At 70.2% G+C, this 15,573-nt stretch overlaps 2 protein-coding genes across 2 annotated transcripts; one reads left to right on the top strand and one right to left on the bottom strand.

Annotated features, from left to right (window-relative positions):
• Window positions 1–3,344: 3,344 nt before the first annotated feature.
• IDUA (alpha-L-iduronidase) lies at window positions 3,345–15,476 on the bottom strand. The gene is made up of 14 exons (XM_070067935.1): window positions 15,227–15,476; window positions 14,941–15,081; window positions 6,657–6,742; window positions 6,436–6,543; window positions 6,248–6,343; window positions 5,965–6,167; window positions 5,689–5,868; window positions 5,402–5,618; window positions 4,720–4,932; window positions 4,494–4,615; window positions 4,270–4,395; window positions 4,119–4,195; window positions 3,751–3,851; window positions 3,345–3,575 (listed from the first exon to the last, which is right to left on the bottom strand). Exons 1-14 carry the CDS (start codon window positions 15,373–15,375, stop codon window positions 3,451–3,453), a joined length of 1,944 nt encoding a protein of 647 aa, XP_069924036.1. The 5' UTR covers window positions 15,376–15,476; the 3' UTR covers window positions 3,345–3,450.
• SLC26A1 (solute carrier family 26 member 1) lies at window positions 9,297–15,157 on the top strand. Its single transcript, XM_051840346.2, has 4 exons — window positions 9,297–9,452; window positions 11,294–11,413; window positions 12,220–12,828; window positions 13,176–15,157. Exons 3-4 carry the CDS (start codon window positions 12,247–12,249, stop codon window positions 14,652–14,654), a joined length of 2,061 nt encoding a protein of 686 aa, XP_051696306.2. The 5' UTR covers window positions 9,297–9,452; window positions 11,294–11,413; window positions 12,220–12,246; the 3' UTR covers window positions 14,655–15,157.
• Window positions 15,477–15,573: the final 97 nt, after the last annotated feature.

Below are 15,573 nucleotides of genomic sequence, written 5' to 3'. Positions count from 1 at the left end.
GGAGTGGGGAGAAGGACATGGGGGCCAGGAACCCTGGGGCTGCTGGGGGGGTCAGCCTTGGCTTGGCGGGGAGGGGACGTGGGCATCTGGGAGTGCTTCTGGCTGGCCCCCAGTTAGAGCCAGCAGGGGTTAGGGCCCTGGGGTTGGGGTGCTGGGGTGTGCATGTGAGGGCCGGTCTCATGCTGAGTGTGGACGTCGAGGCCAAAGGCCCAGAAAGGGAGCCCGGGCAGCTGTGCACCCACGTGGCGCCCACTGTCGGACGGTCATGCCAGGGCTGGACCCCATCCACTGCCCGAGGCACGCCGGCCATCTGGAACGTGAGCCGCAGGACACAGGCCCTCCAGAGGGGTTCTGGGACCAGCTGGCTCCAGGTGGAGGCCCCAGGGCAGCTGCAGGAGTGCCTGGGCTGCAGCCCTTGCCCCTGCCCCCGCAGGAAAAGGTGACAAAGGGAGGGACAGGCAGTGGAGGGCAGGGGCACAGCACAGGCCAGCGCAGACGGGCAGCTGAGGCCCTGGGTTCCTGGGACCACGGGTAGCAGGTGTGAGGGCGAGCGGCAGCCCCTGCCCCCACGTGGACGGCCTGTGTGACTGCACCTGGGCAGCACCTGGAAAATCCCAGCCAGCTCCCCTCCCCTCAGCCCCTGCCCACTGCCCGGGACCCCAGGTCTGGCCCCGACCTGCAGCCGTCCCTGTGTGCGCTCCTGGTGAGCAGCCACAGGAAATGCATGAGCTTTTGCACATCTCTTCACAGATTCGGTCATTTATTTGAAGCACAGAGTGACAAAGAGGTCTTCCATCCGCAGCAGGCTGGACGGGGCCGACCGAAGCCCGCTCCCCCGCAGGGAGCAGGGGCTCCAGCACTAAGGCCAACACCGACCCCTCCCAGGAGCAGTAGCAGGGAGCTGGGTCAGAAGTGGGTGCCCACGTGGGATGCGGCATCAGAAGCAGTAGGCTAACCTGCTGCACCCCAGCGCTGGCCGCCCCTAAATGGTTCTGCACCCAAGGAGCCCTACCTTTGCACTCCACCTCCCAGGAGCTCCCGTGCAAGACCTGAGCCCGTCTCCGGGAGACCCTGTCCTGGAGAGGGACGCAGGGCCCCTGCATGCTGGGAAGAGGCTCTGAACAGCCGCTCGGCCCGACCCTGTGACCCGGGACCGCTGTCAGGAGGGGCTGGGGGGGGGGGCTGCAGCTGCTCCGTGCCCAGCTGGCTCTCGGCCACTGGGTCGACCCCCCACACTGGGGTCCGGTCCTGCGGACGGGAGCCCCTGGGCCTGCTGCCCAGCACCCCAAGCCCACAGCAACACCGCCCTCAGTGGGGGGGGGGACCGTGGGGAACCTGGGAGGGTTCTCAGCCCCATGCGGCAGCGGCAGGCACGGTAGAGGGGAGCCTGGCCCGAGCATCCTTCCTGCGCAGCCCCGTGACCCCTGCCCCTCGCCTCCAGGACAGCAGCTGCCTGCTGTCAGCACGGCCGAGCGCTGTGTAGACTGGGGGCGCAGGAGATGAGGGCTCTTGGGCGGCGGGAGAAAACCGCGCACCGCGGGGACTGCAGGTTGTCTGGCCACACACCCCTCCTGGAGGCTCAGCCCACGGGGAAGCCGCAAGACAGCTCTGTGGCAGGCAGGCGCGGTACAGCAAGGCCGCCACCCATCTGTGCCAGGGACTGCCCCCAGCAGCCTGAGCTCACTCTGGAGCCCCGGCCCACCCGCAAGGGGACGGCTGCTGTCACAGCCCAGGGCTGACCCTGGGAGAGGGAGGGGCCTCCAGCGGGTGGCACGGCCGAGAGACACAGCTGGGTTCTGCCCCTGCAGCCCCAGTGCCTTGCATCACCGTAGTCCCCCATCAGAGCGCGGCTTCAAGTCCTGGCCTGAGACGGGGCCCGGCGACGCAGCTGAAGGCGGCCTGGCCTGAACGTGGGGCCCTGCGGGAGACCCAGATGCAGCTCCGGGCTCCTGCTCAGCCTGGCCTAGACCTGGCTGTTACGACCGCTTGGGGAGTGAACCAGGAGATGGAACACCTCTCGGGACTGGCCCTGTGGCCGGGTTAAGCCACTGCCTGGTTCACTGGCGTCCCATATGGACAACAGTTTGAGCCCTGGCTGCTCCTCTTCCGATCCAGCTCCCTGCTATGGCCTGGGAAGGCAGCGGAAGATGGCCCAAGTGCGTGGGCCCTGCACCCACGTGGGAGACCACAAGGAGCTCCTGGCTCTGACCCGGCCCAGCCACTGTGGCCACTTGGGGAGCAAAGCAGCAGGTGCAAGTTCTTCTCTCTCTCTCTCTCTACTTCGCAAATAAATAAATCTTTTTAAAGAGGAAATTCTTTCCATTCACCCTCAAAGGTGGGGCCCCACCACCCCAGGAGCCACGGGGCCAAGAGCCCAGGGCTGCTGATGCTGCCCGGCAGCCCAGGTCTGCCCGGTGATGAGAAGCCGGTCCTCAGGGGTCACTGGCCCACTCCAACCTCGGCTCGGAACGAGCACAGCTCCTGGTCCACCCCCTCCTTAGAAGCTGAAGTGGCCCAGACCACCGGGGGTCCTCAGGCCAGAGCCAGCTGGTGGGAAAGGGGGACATTCAGCTTGGGGTGCACGATCCTGACCGTGTTCCCCCAAACCCACAGTGCCAGAGTCCACGTGTGCGGCTCAGGTCTTCACGGCTTCAGGTCACGAGGGGGTGTGCTCATCCAGTGACGGGCAGCACGGGCTTGGCCGGAGGCCGCCCACACCGGACCCAGCCTCGCCGCCGCCTCCCGCACCCAGAGACCCACAGCACCAGCCAGACACCGGAGAACACGAGCTGGCCGGGGGCCAGGTGGAGGTGTGGTGGCACAGCAGGTGCGCTCGGTGGCCTGGGACCCAGGCTCTCCCCAGACCAAGGGCCGGCTGGAGGGGGAGCGTGCCGGGCAGGTCTGCACCAGCTGCTGGCCCCTCCCCAACCTTCCTGTCTGGACGGGGTGGGGTGGGGGGTCCGGTTCCACTCCGTCCTGCAGCCCCCCTGCCCCTCTGTGTGGAGTCACCACCTGGGCTCGTCCTGGCTGCCCCTCAGCCCAGGTACAGAGCCTGGATGACTGGGCTGAGGGAGCAGGCCACGTGGACACGCCGGCCTTCTGTCTGCTGCCATGGTCTGGGCCAGGTGGGGAGGCCCCGTCCCACCCCCACGGTGGCATGGCACAGTGCAGAGTGCCACTCTGAAGGGGGTGGGGAGGCGGAGCCCCTGGGCGGGCAGTGCCAGGCTTGGATCCCACGGGGCATGACTGCCCCTCGGCCCTTCTGGCAGGTTCAACTGGACCCATGCCACCTCCCTCCATGTCCACCCAGGGCCCGTCCACAAAGGCTGACCCCAAGACCGACCTGTGGAAAGGCACTTTAAGGCAGGGTTGGGGACGGGGTGCAGTGTGCAGTGTGCAGTGCAGCCTGGCCCCCGGCTTCCTGCCTCAGCGGGCGGCACAGGCTCGGGGTCACCAGGCGCCCGGGCCGTCAGGAGGTGGGGCCTCTAGGTACAGCACAGGATCGGAGAAGGGGCCTGTCCGGGCCCAGTAGTCCACTGCTCGAACTCGGTACAGGCCAGAGACAACAGCTGTGTCTGGGGACACGCGTGTGTCCTGAGCCCCTCCTGGGCGCCCAGAGGCCCCCGGAGCTCACCCCAGATTCCCGGCTTCACCAGGCTTCACCCTGGACCCCCCTGGACCGCCCCCTGCCCAGGGCTGTGCTGAGTGGGACCCAGGTGGCCAAACCGGGGCGGTGGGTGGTGGGCCTACCTGGGCTGAACACGAAGAGGTTAAAGGTTGATGGCTTCCTGCCGATCACTGTGTACACCTCACCGCCCGGGGAGAACTGGACCTCGTAAGTCCACAGGCACCTGCAGCGGTCAGACAGGCCAAGGCTGGGCCGGGGGCCCCGAAGGCCTGCCCCTTTCCCCGCAGCCCCTCAGGGTGCCCGGGCACCCCCGGGGCAGTGACAGGCCGCACAGAGGGTGCGCGGGGCGGGGGCGGGGGTGCTGCACACAGCGCCCCGGGGACGCAGGAAGGGAATCCAGAGGCCGCCAAGGGGTGCCCCCAGGAGCCGGTGGCCCAAGAGCGGGAGAGGCGTGGGGGTGCCGCAGGGGGGCGCGGCCGCACTCACGCACTTGGAGCCCACACGTTCGTCCGACCAGACCAGAGCCAGCTGACCGCGGGTCAGGGGCAGAGCGCGGAGCCGGGTGACCTGGGGAAGGGCCGGCGGTGGGTGAGGGGCTGTGCCCGGGCTTCGGGGGCGCGCGCACGCGGGGCAGCACTTGCCTGGCCGGGTGGGGCCTCGGGGCGCGCGCACACGTGCACCAGCAGCAGCGCGGGCAGCGCGAGCTCCTGGCGGAGCGTCAGGCGTCCGCCGACGGGGAGGGCGCGCGGCGCTGTGACCACTGGGTCCTGCGGGCGACCGAGGGTCCTCAGGGCCTCAGCCCGCCAGGCGACCCCCCCACCCCGCCCCGGCCTCCCTGCCGCCCCCCCCGCGCACGCGCACGCACCTCGGCGGCGCGCATACGCCGGAACTGCTCGGCTGTGGGGAAGACCGGGCGGCCCAAGCGCTGCCACTCGCCGTGGGGGCTGCAGAACTGGTTGTCCAGGTAGCGCGTGACGTAGACCAGGCCTGCGGAGCCGAGCGCTGGGTCCTCGCTGCACCGCAGGCGCCCCGGGGCCCGCCCCGCCAGGGGCCCCGCGGGGACAGAGACCTCCCTGGGACCCCTAGCTCACCCGGGCCAGGGGGCAGCCCGCGCAGGCGCAGTGTCAAGGGGATGCTGCGGTTGGCGTGGGCGTGGGTGTCGTCACTGGAGTAGACCAGCACCGTGGCGCGCCAGGCGTCGGCAGGGCCCTTGGGGCGGTGGGCGCTGGCCAAGACGCCCACCGTGTGGTTGCTGTCCAGCACGGTGCCGGCCCGTGACACCTCGGCCCAGAGCTGCTGTCTGTCTGCAGGGGCCAGGGGCATGGAGGCGGCTGTCGCCACGTGGGATAGCCGCCCCCGCCCCAAGGTGAGGGGATCCGGATCACAGGGGCCAGGGACAAGCCCTGGACCGGGTGCAGGTGGAGGGCGTGTCCACGCTGCCCGGCCTGGGGCCTCTGTGTCACCTTCTCCTAGGCCTGGAAGACACCGCTGCCTGGTTGAGGCCCCGGCCCCTCCCTGGGCCAGGCCGCAGGAGCCCCCAGCTCACCAGCAGGGCCAGCCTCTGCTGAGCCCCGGGCCCACCCGGCAAGGCCAGTATCCGGACCCAGGACACGCAGGCGCCACCCCCCTTCACCCGCCGGCGCAGCCGGGCCGGCTCACCCAGCAGGGCCAGCATCTGCTAAGCCCCGGGCCCACCCGGCAAGGCCAGTATCCGGACCCAGGACACGCAGGCGCCACCCCCCTTCACCCGCCGGCGCAGCCGGGCCGGCTCACCCAGCAGGGCCAGCAGCCCCATGGCGGTGAGCACGGGCTTGCGCAGCAGCTGCACGTGCGGCGGGCGGGTGTTGTTGACCTGGAAGCGCGCGGTCAGCGTGCGCTGCGAGAAGGGGTGCGGGTGGTAGCTGAGGAAGGCGTTGTCGTTGCTCAGCAGCGCGTAGCGGACCGAGGAGCTGGCGTTGGCCACCAGCAGGTTCTGGTGCTGCGCGATGACCTGCGGGCGTCGGGAATGAGAACCGGCGGCGGCCCGGGGCGGCGCGGGGGGCCGGGCGCGGCGTGCGCACCTTCACCACCATGGCCGCGTAGGTGACGTCGGCCCTCCAGGGGCGCGGCAGGGCCCAGCCCACCAGCGGGTCCGCCTCGTCGTTGTACACTGGCGTGTCGGCGAACTCGGGGAAGAGCTGCCGGATCTGCCTCACGACCGCCGCCTCCCGCTCCAGGATGAAGATGGAGCTGCCCGCGCCCTGCGCGCAGCGCCCGCCTCAGCGCGCCGGGCCGCGCAGGCCGCGGGCGGGGCGCGGCGGGGCGCGGCGGGGCGGGGCGGGGCGGGGGCGCCGCACCTTCTTGTGCAGGGAGATGTAGTCCAGCCGCACGCCCCGCTCGCCCGTGAAGAAGTTGGTGCCGCGGGCGCAGTGTTCCAGGAGGGCCCAGCTCCGCGCGGAGCGCGGCGGCGGCAGGAACGAGTCGCCGGGGCCGCCCAGCCGCAGCGCGGGGCTGGCGGCGCGCAGCCCCTCGGAGCAGGCGTCGTAGTAGTTCAGGAAGCCTGGGGAGGGGCGAGCGCTCGCTGAGGCACCGCCGCCCGCCTCCGCCCGCCCCTCGCGGCCCGCGGGCCCCGGCGCGCACCTTGCGTGGTCATGGACACGTTGTCAAAGTCTTGATGGTCCGGCTCGTTCCACGTCTCGAAGTTCCACCGAGACACGTGCTCCAGCCCGTAGCGGCCTGGGCGGGACAGCCGCGCCGGGGGTGAGGGCTGCACAGGACCGAGCCCCCACCCCACCCAGGAGTCCAGGGCAGACCCGCCAGCGGCCTACCGATGTATCTCCTGGCCAGCAGGGAGACCAGGGCTCTCCAGCCGATCACCTGCTGCTTGTCCTCGAAGTCGGTGAAACGCCCCGAGGGGCTGCCCATCAGCTCAAAGCCTGCAACACAGGAGCAGGGTGGCTGCCCCGCTGCCCGCCTGCACGTCCTGGGCCAACAGCCGGCTGAGGCCTGGAGGCGGCAGTGGGCAGGGAGGACAGGGCCAGCTGCTCACCTGGGAGGAGCTCGTTCTCTCTGAGCAGGTCCAGGTACCTGTCCAGCTTCGTGAAGTTGTAGCTCAGGCCCTGCTCCAACGACCCCCTGTGCAAGGAGAGTCAGGTGCATAAGCTCTGAGGCGTCAGCCCCTGGCTGGACCTGTGGCCACATTCGGCAGGCAGGAGGAGCCCACAGGGCAGGCAGGCAGGACCCAGGTCCAGACCCCATGGTGGGCCTTTTTGCTGGGAAGACACGGCCCCCACGGAAGCCCCCCAGCTGCTCACCACCCGTGTGAACCAGCATGTCGGCCCGTGGCACCTCCCCCACACCTGGAAGAGATGGAAGACTTGGGGTGGGGCCCGGGGGGGGGGGTGGGCGGGCGTGTGCTGACCCATCTTGCTTTCCCCGTGCCGAGCTTGTGACCTGCTGGAGTGTGTGCCCAGATAAATGGTGCTCGCTCCTGGGCTCTGGAGACCGGCCTCGGGAAGCCAGCCAAGGGTGCAAAGGAATTGGCTCCCTGCTCCACGTGACCAGAGGCTGGAGATCACCGGGGCAGAGGGTAGGGGTGCAGCAGGCAGGGGCTCCAGGCTGCGGGGGCTTCGGCCTGCTCAACAAAACCCCGGGCTCTGCTCCCGGCCAACCTGTCTGCACAGAGCATCCCGCTGAGCCACGCCATGCAGCAAGGCTGCCCCGAGGTGCCGGCCCTGGCACCTGCCCGTGGCTCCCCACACGCCATCAGTCACCTCCTCGGCGGCCAGGCCCGCCACGCTCACTGAGCAGGACAGAAAGTCTCGCTGCCCCCTCGCACTGCTGTGGGTCGGCTTCGTCTTCCCTTCCACCTCACTGCTGACAAGCACCAGGCTTTCGGTAGCAAGTGCACCAGGATGCCGGGCAGCTGACCCGCAGCAGAGGGGGGCCCGTCCGGGAGGGAACGGGCGTCCTCTGGCGGCTAGCCATCAGATGAAGGGGAGGGGGCCGGAACGGAGGGCCTCTCTGAGGAGGTGACGGCTCGGCCAGGACAGCACGGGCGAGGGCCCGGGGCAGGGCAGCTGGTGGCGCGCCTCGTGGGTCTTGTGATGGTGTGAGGACGGGATGACGGCCCTGCACAAGCAGCCTCTCCGAGCCCCCTGCAGAGACCCGGGGCTGGCACCGCCGGAGACGCTGCCTCCCATGGAGCGCGGATTCGAGTCCCGCTGCTCTGCCTCCCACCCAGCTTCCTGCTGATGCACTGGGGAAGGCAGCAGATGACAAAGGTGCCCGGGCCCTGCCGCCACGTGGCGACTCGGATGGAGCGCCGGGCCCCTCACTCCAGCCTGGCCCAGCCCTGGCTCTTCGGAGCATTTGGGGAGGGAACCAGGAGATGGAGCTCTGTTTCTGTCCATCTGCCTTTCTTTCCTTTTTTGCTTTAAGACTGACTCATTTGAGAGGCAGAGCTACAGAGAGGGCGAGAGACAGAGAGACCCTCCTCCATCTGTTGGTTCACTCCTCACATGGCCCCAAGGCTGAAGCCAGGAGCCTGGGGCTCCACCTGGCTCTGCCAGTGGGTGCAGGGACCCCAGTACTTGGGTCATTCTCTGCTGCTTTCCCAGGCCACCATTTTAACAGGGAGCTGAAGCAGCCGGGACTTGGACCAGCACCCATATTGGATGTTGGCACTGCAGGGAGTGGTTTAACCCACTGCACCACAGCGCTGGCCCCTCATTCTGCCTCTGAATAAGTCATATAGGGGTCAGCACTGTGGTGCAGTGAGTTAAAGCCCCAGCCTGTGGCACCAACATCCCATGTGGGCACTGGTTCAAGTCCCAGCTGCTCCACTTCTGATCCAGCTCTGTGCTATGGCCCGAGAAAGCAGTAGAAGGTGGCCCAGGTCCCCGGGTCTCTGCACCTGCGTGGGAGACCTGGAAGAAGCTCCTGGCTCCTGGCTTCGGATCAGCTCAGCTCTGGCCGTTGCAGTCATTTGTGGTGTGAACCAGCAGATGGAAGACCTCTCTCTGTAACTTTGTCTTTCAAATAAAATAATTCTTTAAAAGACAAAATGAAATAAATCATATATAATTACATATATAAACCCTGTATATATAAGTGGTGTGTTTGGGGTGCTGTGGCACAGCGGGGCAAGCTGCTCTGTGCAGCGCTGGCATCCCATAGCAGAAGGCCAGCTCTCTGCTCACCACTGCCGCGGCTCCCTGGGAGAGGCAGTGCACGGGGCCGTGGAGGCCATGGCATTTGCTGCTGACCTGGGCTGTGCTGGAGACAGAGGAGTGGGTATTTCCGCGAGAGCAGCTGGTCAGGCTCAGGGAAGGGCAGCTTGCAGGGGGACTGGACTCAGCTCTGTCCGGGTGGACGGGAGCTGGTACAGGGGTCTGGGGCTGTGCACGCCCCTACCCCGGGCTCCCACAGGGTGCACGGCAGCCGTGGGTGTGATGCGGCCAGTGTAGTGACCAGTGCTGCCCCTGGGCCGGCCGGCGGTCTCCCACCTGCCCCACCCTTGCCACCTCCGCTCTTGTCCAAAGGCCACAACCAGGAGCAAAGAAAAAAAAAACTAATAGGATAAAAATTAAACGCGCTGCCCACGGGGCGCAGGCGCCCTCTGAAGACCCCGGGAGGACCCCCGCCCGCACTCTGCACTAGAGTCGGCTAGAGAGGCGCGGGGCCCCGGCTGGGAGGGGAACAAGACCGCACCCGGGGAGCGGCGGAGCCCGCGGCGCGCATCGCAGCCCAGCCCGCGGAGACGCCGGGGTCGGAGCGCGCGGACCCCCGCCGGGGCGGGGCGGAGCGCGTGCGCGGCGCGGACCGCACCACCGCTGGCCCGCTGGTGAGTGCGCGGGGCGGCCGGGGGCGCGCGTGCGCGGGACAGGCTGGGGGTTGGGCGCCGCGGGCGGGGCCGGGCGCGCCGCGGGATGCAGACCCGCACCAGGAGCCCCCGCCCCCGCCCCCGGGCACCGCTTTCCGCCGCTGGCGGCAGGGGTGCGGCGCTTCCTTCCCAAATAAACGGACTGCCGTTCAGGCTGCGGGTTGAACGACTCAATCGGGCCGGAGGCGGCCGGCGAGGGGCCGCGGCACCGGGACCCCAGCAGCAGCCAGGAGCCCCAGCCCGGGGGCCCTACGCGCCGGCCACACCGGCCTCGGCGCGCACGCGCGGAGAAACTGAAGCGCGGGTGGGCAGGAAGTGCCTCTTCCTGAGGCTGGCGCCCCCTACCCGGGCTCTGCACCCCAGCATCCTCCCAGGAAAACCCTGGCCGCCACCCCCACCACACCCCAGGGACCAGTGGGTCCTGTGCTGGACCTTCCCAGAGGGGAGGGATTTGGAGAGGGGGAGGATGCAGGGCGCCCACTTCCTCCCCCCCTGCACTCCTGTGCCCCCAGATCTCTGCCAGGAGCCCCGCTGGGGAGAACAGGACGGGGCAGCAGACTGCCCACAGGAGGCCCCAAGCGTGGACCCTACTTCCCCTCAGGAGCTGCCGTCATCATGGCCCCCAGCACAAGCCTGGCCGTCCCAGGTGCAGGGGACTCCAGGGACCGCCAGCAGCCAGGAGGGGAGAGCACAAGTGGGCTGGGTGCACACGGCCTCCCTCTAAAGTCTGCTGCCCCCCTGCCCTCGCACCTGGGCCCCAGGGTGGCCCACGCCCCCTCCTGCCAGCCCTGCCAGCCGGCTGCTGGGGCATCAGCGCTGGCCCAGGATCCCGTCCCCAGGTGCCTGTCTTAATGAGTGGCAGCTCCCCACCCTAGTCACGCCCAGTGCAGGTGCCCCGCTCCAGAGACACGCATCCTCCTGACAGCCTCGCGCTGGCCGGCCGCACAAGGACCAGACAGGCTGGGGTCGTGGCCATCCAGTGGCCACCTGCCGCGGCCTGGACCGACCTGTCTCCTTGCAGGACCAGGAGGGGAGCTGGTGGCTGAATGGGAGACCAGTGCCCTCCTCAGTCCCCTCCTGGGGGTGGGGGTGGGGGCCTCCCGCTTCCCCCGAGCACAGCAACCTTCAGGTCTGGGGTCTGCAGCTCAGCTCCGAGGCCCACTCCCTGCACCCCTGCGCACCCCCTGCACCCAGGCCCACCCCCTGCACCCCGGCAAGGCCACTATTCCACATTGTTCCTGGGGGGGAGCTGACCGCGTCCACTCTGGCAAGGCCACTGCTCCCGGTGGGGGGAGCTGACCACATCCACCCTGGCAAGGCCACTGCTCCCGGTGGGGGGAGCTGACCACGTCCACTCTGGCGAGGCCACTGCTCCCGGGATGGGGCGGGGGGAGCTGACCGCGTCCACTCTGGTGAGGCCACTGCTCCCGGGATGGGGCGGGGGGAGCTGACCGCGTCCACTCTGGTGAGGCCACTGCTCCCGGGATGGGGCGGGGGGAGCTGACCGCGTCCACTCTGGTGAGGCCACTGCTCCCAGGATGGGGCGGGGGGAGCTGACCGTGTCCACCCTGGCGAGGCCACTGCTCCCGGTGGGGGGAGCTGACCGCGTCCACCCTGGCGAGGCCCCTGCTCCCGGGACGGGGCGGGGGAGCTGACCGCGTCCGCACGGCTGTACCTCCCTCTGTGTGTCTGATTACTGTACAGCTTGCTGGATTAGCCATGCAGGTAGCGCTCACTCGTCCAGGCAAACTCATGACTCAGCTGTCTTGTAAATAATTTAACTGCAGGCCCTGCTCCCCCAGGGTCACCACCAGACCTGTGGCCGCTCCTGCTCTCCTGCCCACCACAGAAGCCAGCCGGGCGGCACACCCAGCCCCCGCCCGGTACCCCGTGGCCTGCCGAGCTCGCAAGGGGCTCCCCAGGTAAGAAGCCGCGCCTGGCCCCGGGCACAGGACGGCCTTGGCGCCGGCCAGCCAGGGACAGGACGGTTTGCTGGGCAACAGGAGCTGAGCCTGGCTGGCCACACCGCGATTCCTAGGTTTTCTCTGGGGACCTCAGGCACAGAGCAGGTGGCGCTCGTGGGGTCCCCAGGACCAGTGAGGTGGGGTCCTCGTGTGAAGGGACACCACTCCCGTGTCCCCCCCCACAAGCACCGGGCGGGGGTTGCAGAAGCAGGTGACGGCCCGGTCAGCCCCACGGCCGCCGCAGGCTCGGCGAGGCTGGCACAGAGCAGCAGCCGAGCGCGCACCTCCGGTCTGGGAGGCAGTGCCCTCGCGCACCCTCAGAACTCCGCGGACACAGGCTGGGGCTGCTGCACCCGCAGCTGGGGCGAGGAGGCCCTCCCAGCCCTGGCCTGGGGCGCCCACAGAGGGAAAGCGGGCAGTGGTTTGGGTGGGGGGACACGGCCAGGGTTCCCACCCCTCCCCCGAGAAGAGACGCTTCAAGAGCCTCGGGGGGCTCCAGGCAGCTGCCCCTGAGCAGCCCTGGCCCGCACGGGAGACACACGCCTGTCACTGTCGCAACAACAGAACTTTGGAGCTTGGGGCTGTCTCTGCCCACACAGGGCAGCGGCTCTGGGCCCTGGGAGCAGGTGACCTCCGACCTCTGTCCCAGGTGGCAGGCAGCGTCCATCCCCGCCTGGCCTTTCCCGTCTGAACCTGGACTCTGGGCTGGGGGTGGGGGCTGAGAGTGGGCTCTGGGCCCCCAACCTGTGCCTGCTTTCTTGCAGGTTGGCGTGTGGGCCTGGCGCTGCGTGATGGAGGCGTGCCCTGAGCCCGGGAAGCAGGGTGCAGGCTCGGGGCTGGTGCGCCGACAGCCCCCTGCGCCCCGGGGCCTGCTGGAGACGCTGAAGGGCAGGCTGGGGCGGAGCTGTGCGTGCAGCGTGCCGCGTGCCCGGGCACTGCTACAGGACCTGGTCCCTGCCACGCGCTGGCTGCGCCACTACCGCCCGCGGGAGGACCTGGCCGGCGATGTCATGTCGGGGCTGGTCATCGGCGTCATCCTGGTCCCGCAGGCCATCGCCTACGCGCTGCTGGCCGGGCTGCAGCCCATCTACAGCCTCTACACCTCCTTCTACGCGAACCTCATCTACTTCCTGCTCGGCACCTCGCGCCACGTCTCTGTGGGCATCTTCAGCCTGCTGTGCCTCATGGTGGGGCAGGTGGTGGACCGGGAGCTCCAGCTGGCCGGCTTCGACCCCTCCCAGGACGGCCTGGGGCCTGGGGTCAACAGCAGTGTCCTTAACAGCTCGGCGTCCGTGCTGGGGCAGGACTGTGGGCGGGACTGCCACGCCATCCGCGTCGCCACCGCCCTCACGCTGGTGGCCGGGGTGTACCAGGTGAGGAGCTGGCTGGGCAGGGGCAGCCGTGGGGGACGCCTCTTCAGCACTCCCCACCCTCGGGGCAGGTGCAGGAGGCGGCGTGGGCAGAGGTGGCCCTGGGGGCGGCTGGGCCTGGGCAAGCCCTGGCTTGGACACAGCCCACCTGCACCCCTGCCCAGGCCCAGCCGCACCTGCCGCTGACTCCACACCTGCACGGCAGGGCTGGGGGCAGCACAGGGCAAGGGGCTGAAGTAAAACGGCTTGAGCCTGGGAGGGGTGAGGCGGCACCCGCGGCCAGCCGTGTGGACATGCAAGGGCCACGCGTGTGTCCGAGCTGCGACAGCCCGCCTGCTCTCTGTCCGCAGGTTCTGATGGGCGTCCTCCGGCTGGGCTTCGTGTCCACCTACCTCTCGCAGCCACTGCTGGACGGCTTTGCCATGGGGGCCTCCGTGACCATCCTGACCTCGCAGCTCAGGCACCTGCTGGGCGTGCAGGTCCCTCGGCACCAGGGCCCGGGCATGGTGCTCAGGACCTGGCTGAGCCTACTGCGCAGCACCGGGCAGGCCAACGTGTGCGACGTGGTCACCAGCGCCGTGTGCCTGGCGGTGCTGCTGGCCGCAAAGGCGCTCTCGGAACGCTGCCGGCACCGGCTGAAGGTGCCGCTGCCCACGGAGCTGCTGGTGATCGTGGCGGCCACGCTGGTGTCCCACTTCGGCCGGCTCCATGAGCGCTTCGGCTCCCGGGTGGCTGGCGACATCCCCACCGGGTTCGTGGCCCCGCGCGTGCCGGACGCCTGGCTGATGCAGCGCGTGGCCCTGGACGCGGTGCCCCTGGCCCTGGTGAGCTCTGCCTTCTCCCTCTCGCTGGCCGAGATGTTCGCCCGCAGCCACGGCTACTCCGTCCGCGCCAACCAGGAGCTGCTGGCCGTGGGCTGCTGCAACCTGCTGCCCGCCTTCTTCCACAGCTTCGCCACCAGCGCCGCCCTGGCCAAAACCCTGGTGAAGACGGCCACCGGCTGCCGGACGCAGCTGTCCAGCGTGGTCAGCGCTGCCGTGGTGCTGCTGGTGCTGCTGGCGCTGGCCCCGCTGTTCCGGGACCTGCAGCGCAGCGTGCTGGCCTGCATCATCGTGGTCAGCTTGCGGGGCGCCCTGGGCAAGGCGCGGGACCTCCCGCGGCTCTGGCGGCTGAGCCCGGCCGACGCGCTGGTCTGGGTGGCCACCGCGGCCACCTGCGTGCTGGTCACCACCGAGGCCGGGCTGCTGGCCGGAGCGCTGCTGTCCCTGCTCAGCCTGGCAGGCCGCACGCGGCAGCCACGGGCCACGCTGCTGGCCCGCATCGGCGACTCCGGCTTCTACGAGGACGCCACGGAGTTTGAGGGCCTGGTCCCCGAGCCCGGGGTGCAGGTGTTTCGCTTCGGGGGGCCGCTGTACTACGCCAACAAGGACTTCTTCCTGCGCTCCCTGTACAGCCTCACGGGGCTGGACGCCGGGCGCTGGGCCGCCAGGAGAAAGCAGCGGGGGGCGGGGGCGGACGCGGGGGCGGACGCGGGCGTGGGGCTGGTGCCCCGGCCGGCCGGCTTCCACACCGTGGTCATCGACTGCGCCCCGCTGCTGTTCCTGGACGCGGCGGGCCTGGCCACGCTGCAGCAGCTGCGCGGGGACTACGGGGCCCTGGGCGTGGCCCTGCTGCTGGCCTGCTGCAGCCCCCCGGTGAGGGAGACCCTGAGGAGGGGCGGCTTCCTCGGGGAGGCGGCCGAGGACGAGCAGCTGTTCCACAGCGTGCACGGCGCCGTGCAGGCCGCCCTCGCCCGCCACTGCCCCCAGGAGGCCAACTGCAGCGTCTAGCGGGCGGCCCCTCCCTGTGAGCCCCGCAGGGGAAGGGGCTCCGGTCACGAGCGCGCACACACACGAGGGCAGCTGTCCCGGGCCGGCAGCGGCCCCCACCAAGCGGCCCAGGGCAGTCTCCGGGTCACCCGAGTGCTCCCACACCTGTGCCTCACCCCTGCTGGAGCTCGCAAGGCCAGGGCCAGCAGCCACCAGCCCAGCTGGGCCTCCAAGGTGTCCTCGGGCAGAGGCAGCCCCGGCACAGCCAGCGGCGCCCAGAGACCCCTCCCCGCCGGCACACACCCACCTGGCTGTGACGAGCTCCAGCAGCCAGTGGGTCCGCACCTGCTGGATGCCACCATGCGGGACGGCGCCCACGTAGGCCAGGTTGAGCTGCTGGTCCCAGCTGAGGTCGTAGCGGGCGGCCTGGCTGTGCGGCAGTGGGGGGCTGGGGCAGACCGGGGCTGTGTGAGGCCGGGCCCTGCCTGCGGCTCGGGGACAATAAAGCGACCCCGAGGCCAGGACGCCGAGGCCTCGTCTCTAGGGCGGGGGTGGGGTCCGGCCCCCCCTCCGCTTCCCCGCGTGGCGCTCACCAGAAGCCCGTGCTCCTCCAGAAAGGCCGCAGGGGCCCCAGCACGCGGGCCGCGTCCACGCGCACCAGGTGCGGGGCCTCGGCCAGGGCGGCCGGGGCCGCGGCCAGGAGCGCGGCCAGGAGCGCGAGCAGAGCGGCCGGGGGGCGCATAGCCGGGCGGGCGCTGCGGGGCTCGCCGCTGGCGGAGTCTCCCGGGCGCCCCAACGTGACCGCCGCCACAGGCAGGGCTCGGACGCTTCCGGGAGGGGCGGGGCCGGCGGCCTGGGCGGGGCTCGGGCGCTTCCGGGAGGGGCGGGGCCGGCGGCCTGGGCGGGGCTCGGGCGCTTCCGGGAGGGGCGGGGCCGGCGG

This window comes from Oryctolagus cuniculus, chromosome 2 (assembly GCF_964237555.1).
Source record: "Oryctolagus cuniculus chromosome 2, mOryCun1.1, whole genome shotgun sequence".
Classification (NCBI taxonomy): Eukaryota; Metazoa; Chordata; class Mammalia; order Lagomorpha; family Leporidae; genus Oryctolagus; species Oryctolagus cuniculus.
This window is presented reverse-complemented; position numbering and strand designations above follow the sequence as displayed.

Bases quoted from the DNA above. Each gene is read 5' to 3' on its own strand.
- SLC26A1 (XM_051840346.2), top strand. From the start codon at position 12,247: ATGGAGGCGTGCCCTGAGCCCGGGAAGCAGGGTGCAGGCTCGGGGCTG. The intron at 12,829-13,175 runs GTGAGGAGCTGG...CTCTGTCCGCAG, and splicing joins TGGTGGCCGGGGTGTACCAG to GTTCTGATGGGCGTCCTCCG.
- IDUA (XM_070067935.1), bottom strand. From the start codon at position 15,375: ATGCGCCCCCCGGCCGCTCTGCTCGCGCTCCTGGCCGCGCTCCTGGCC. The intron at 6,743-14,940 runs GTGGGTGTGTGC...CTCCTTGCACAG, and splicing joins CTGGAGCTCGTCACAGCCAG to GGGGTCGTTGGAGCAGGGCC. The intron at 4,196-4,269 runs GCAAGTGCTGCC...GCCCTTCCCCAG, and splicing joins CCGAGGCCCCACCCGGCCAG to GTCACCCGGCTCCGCGCTCT.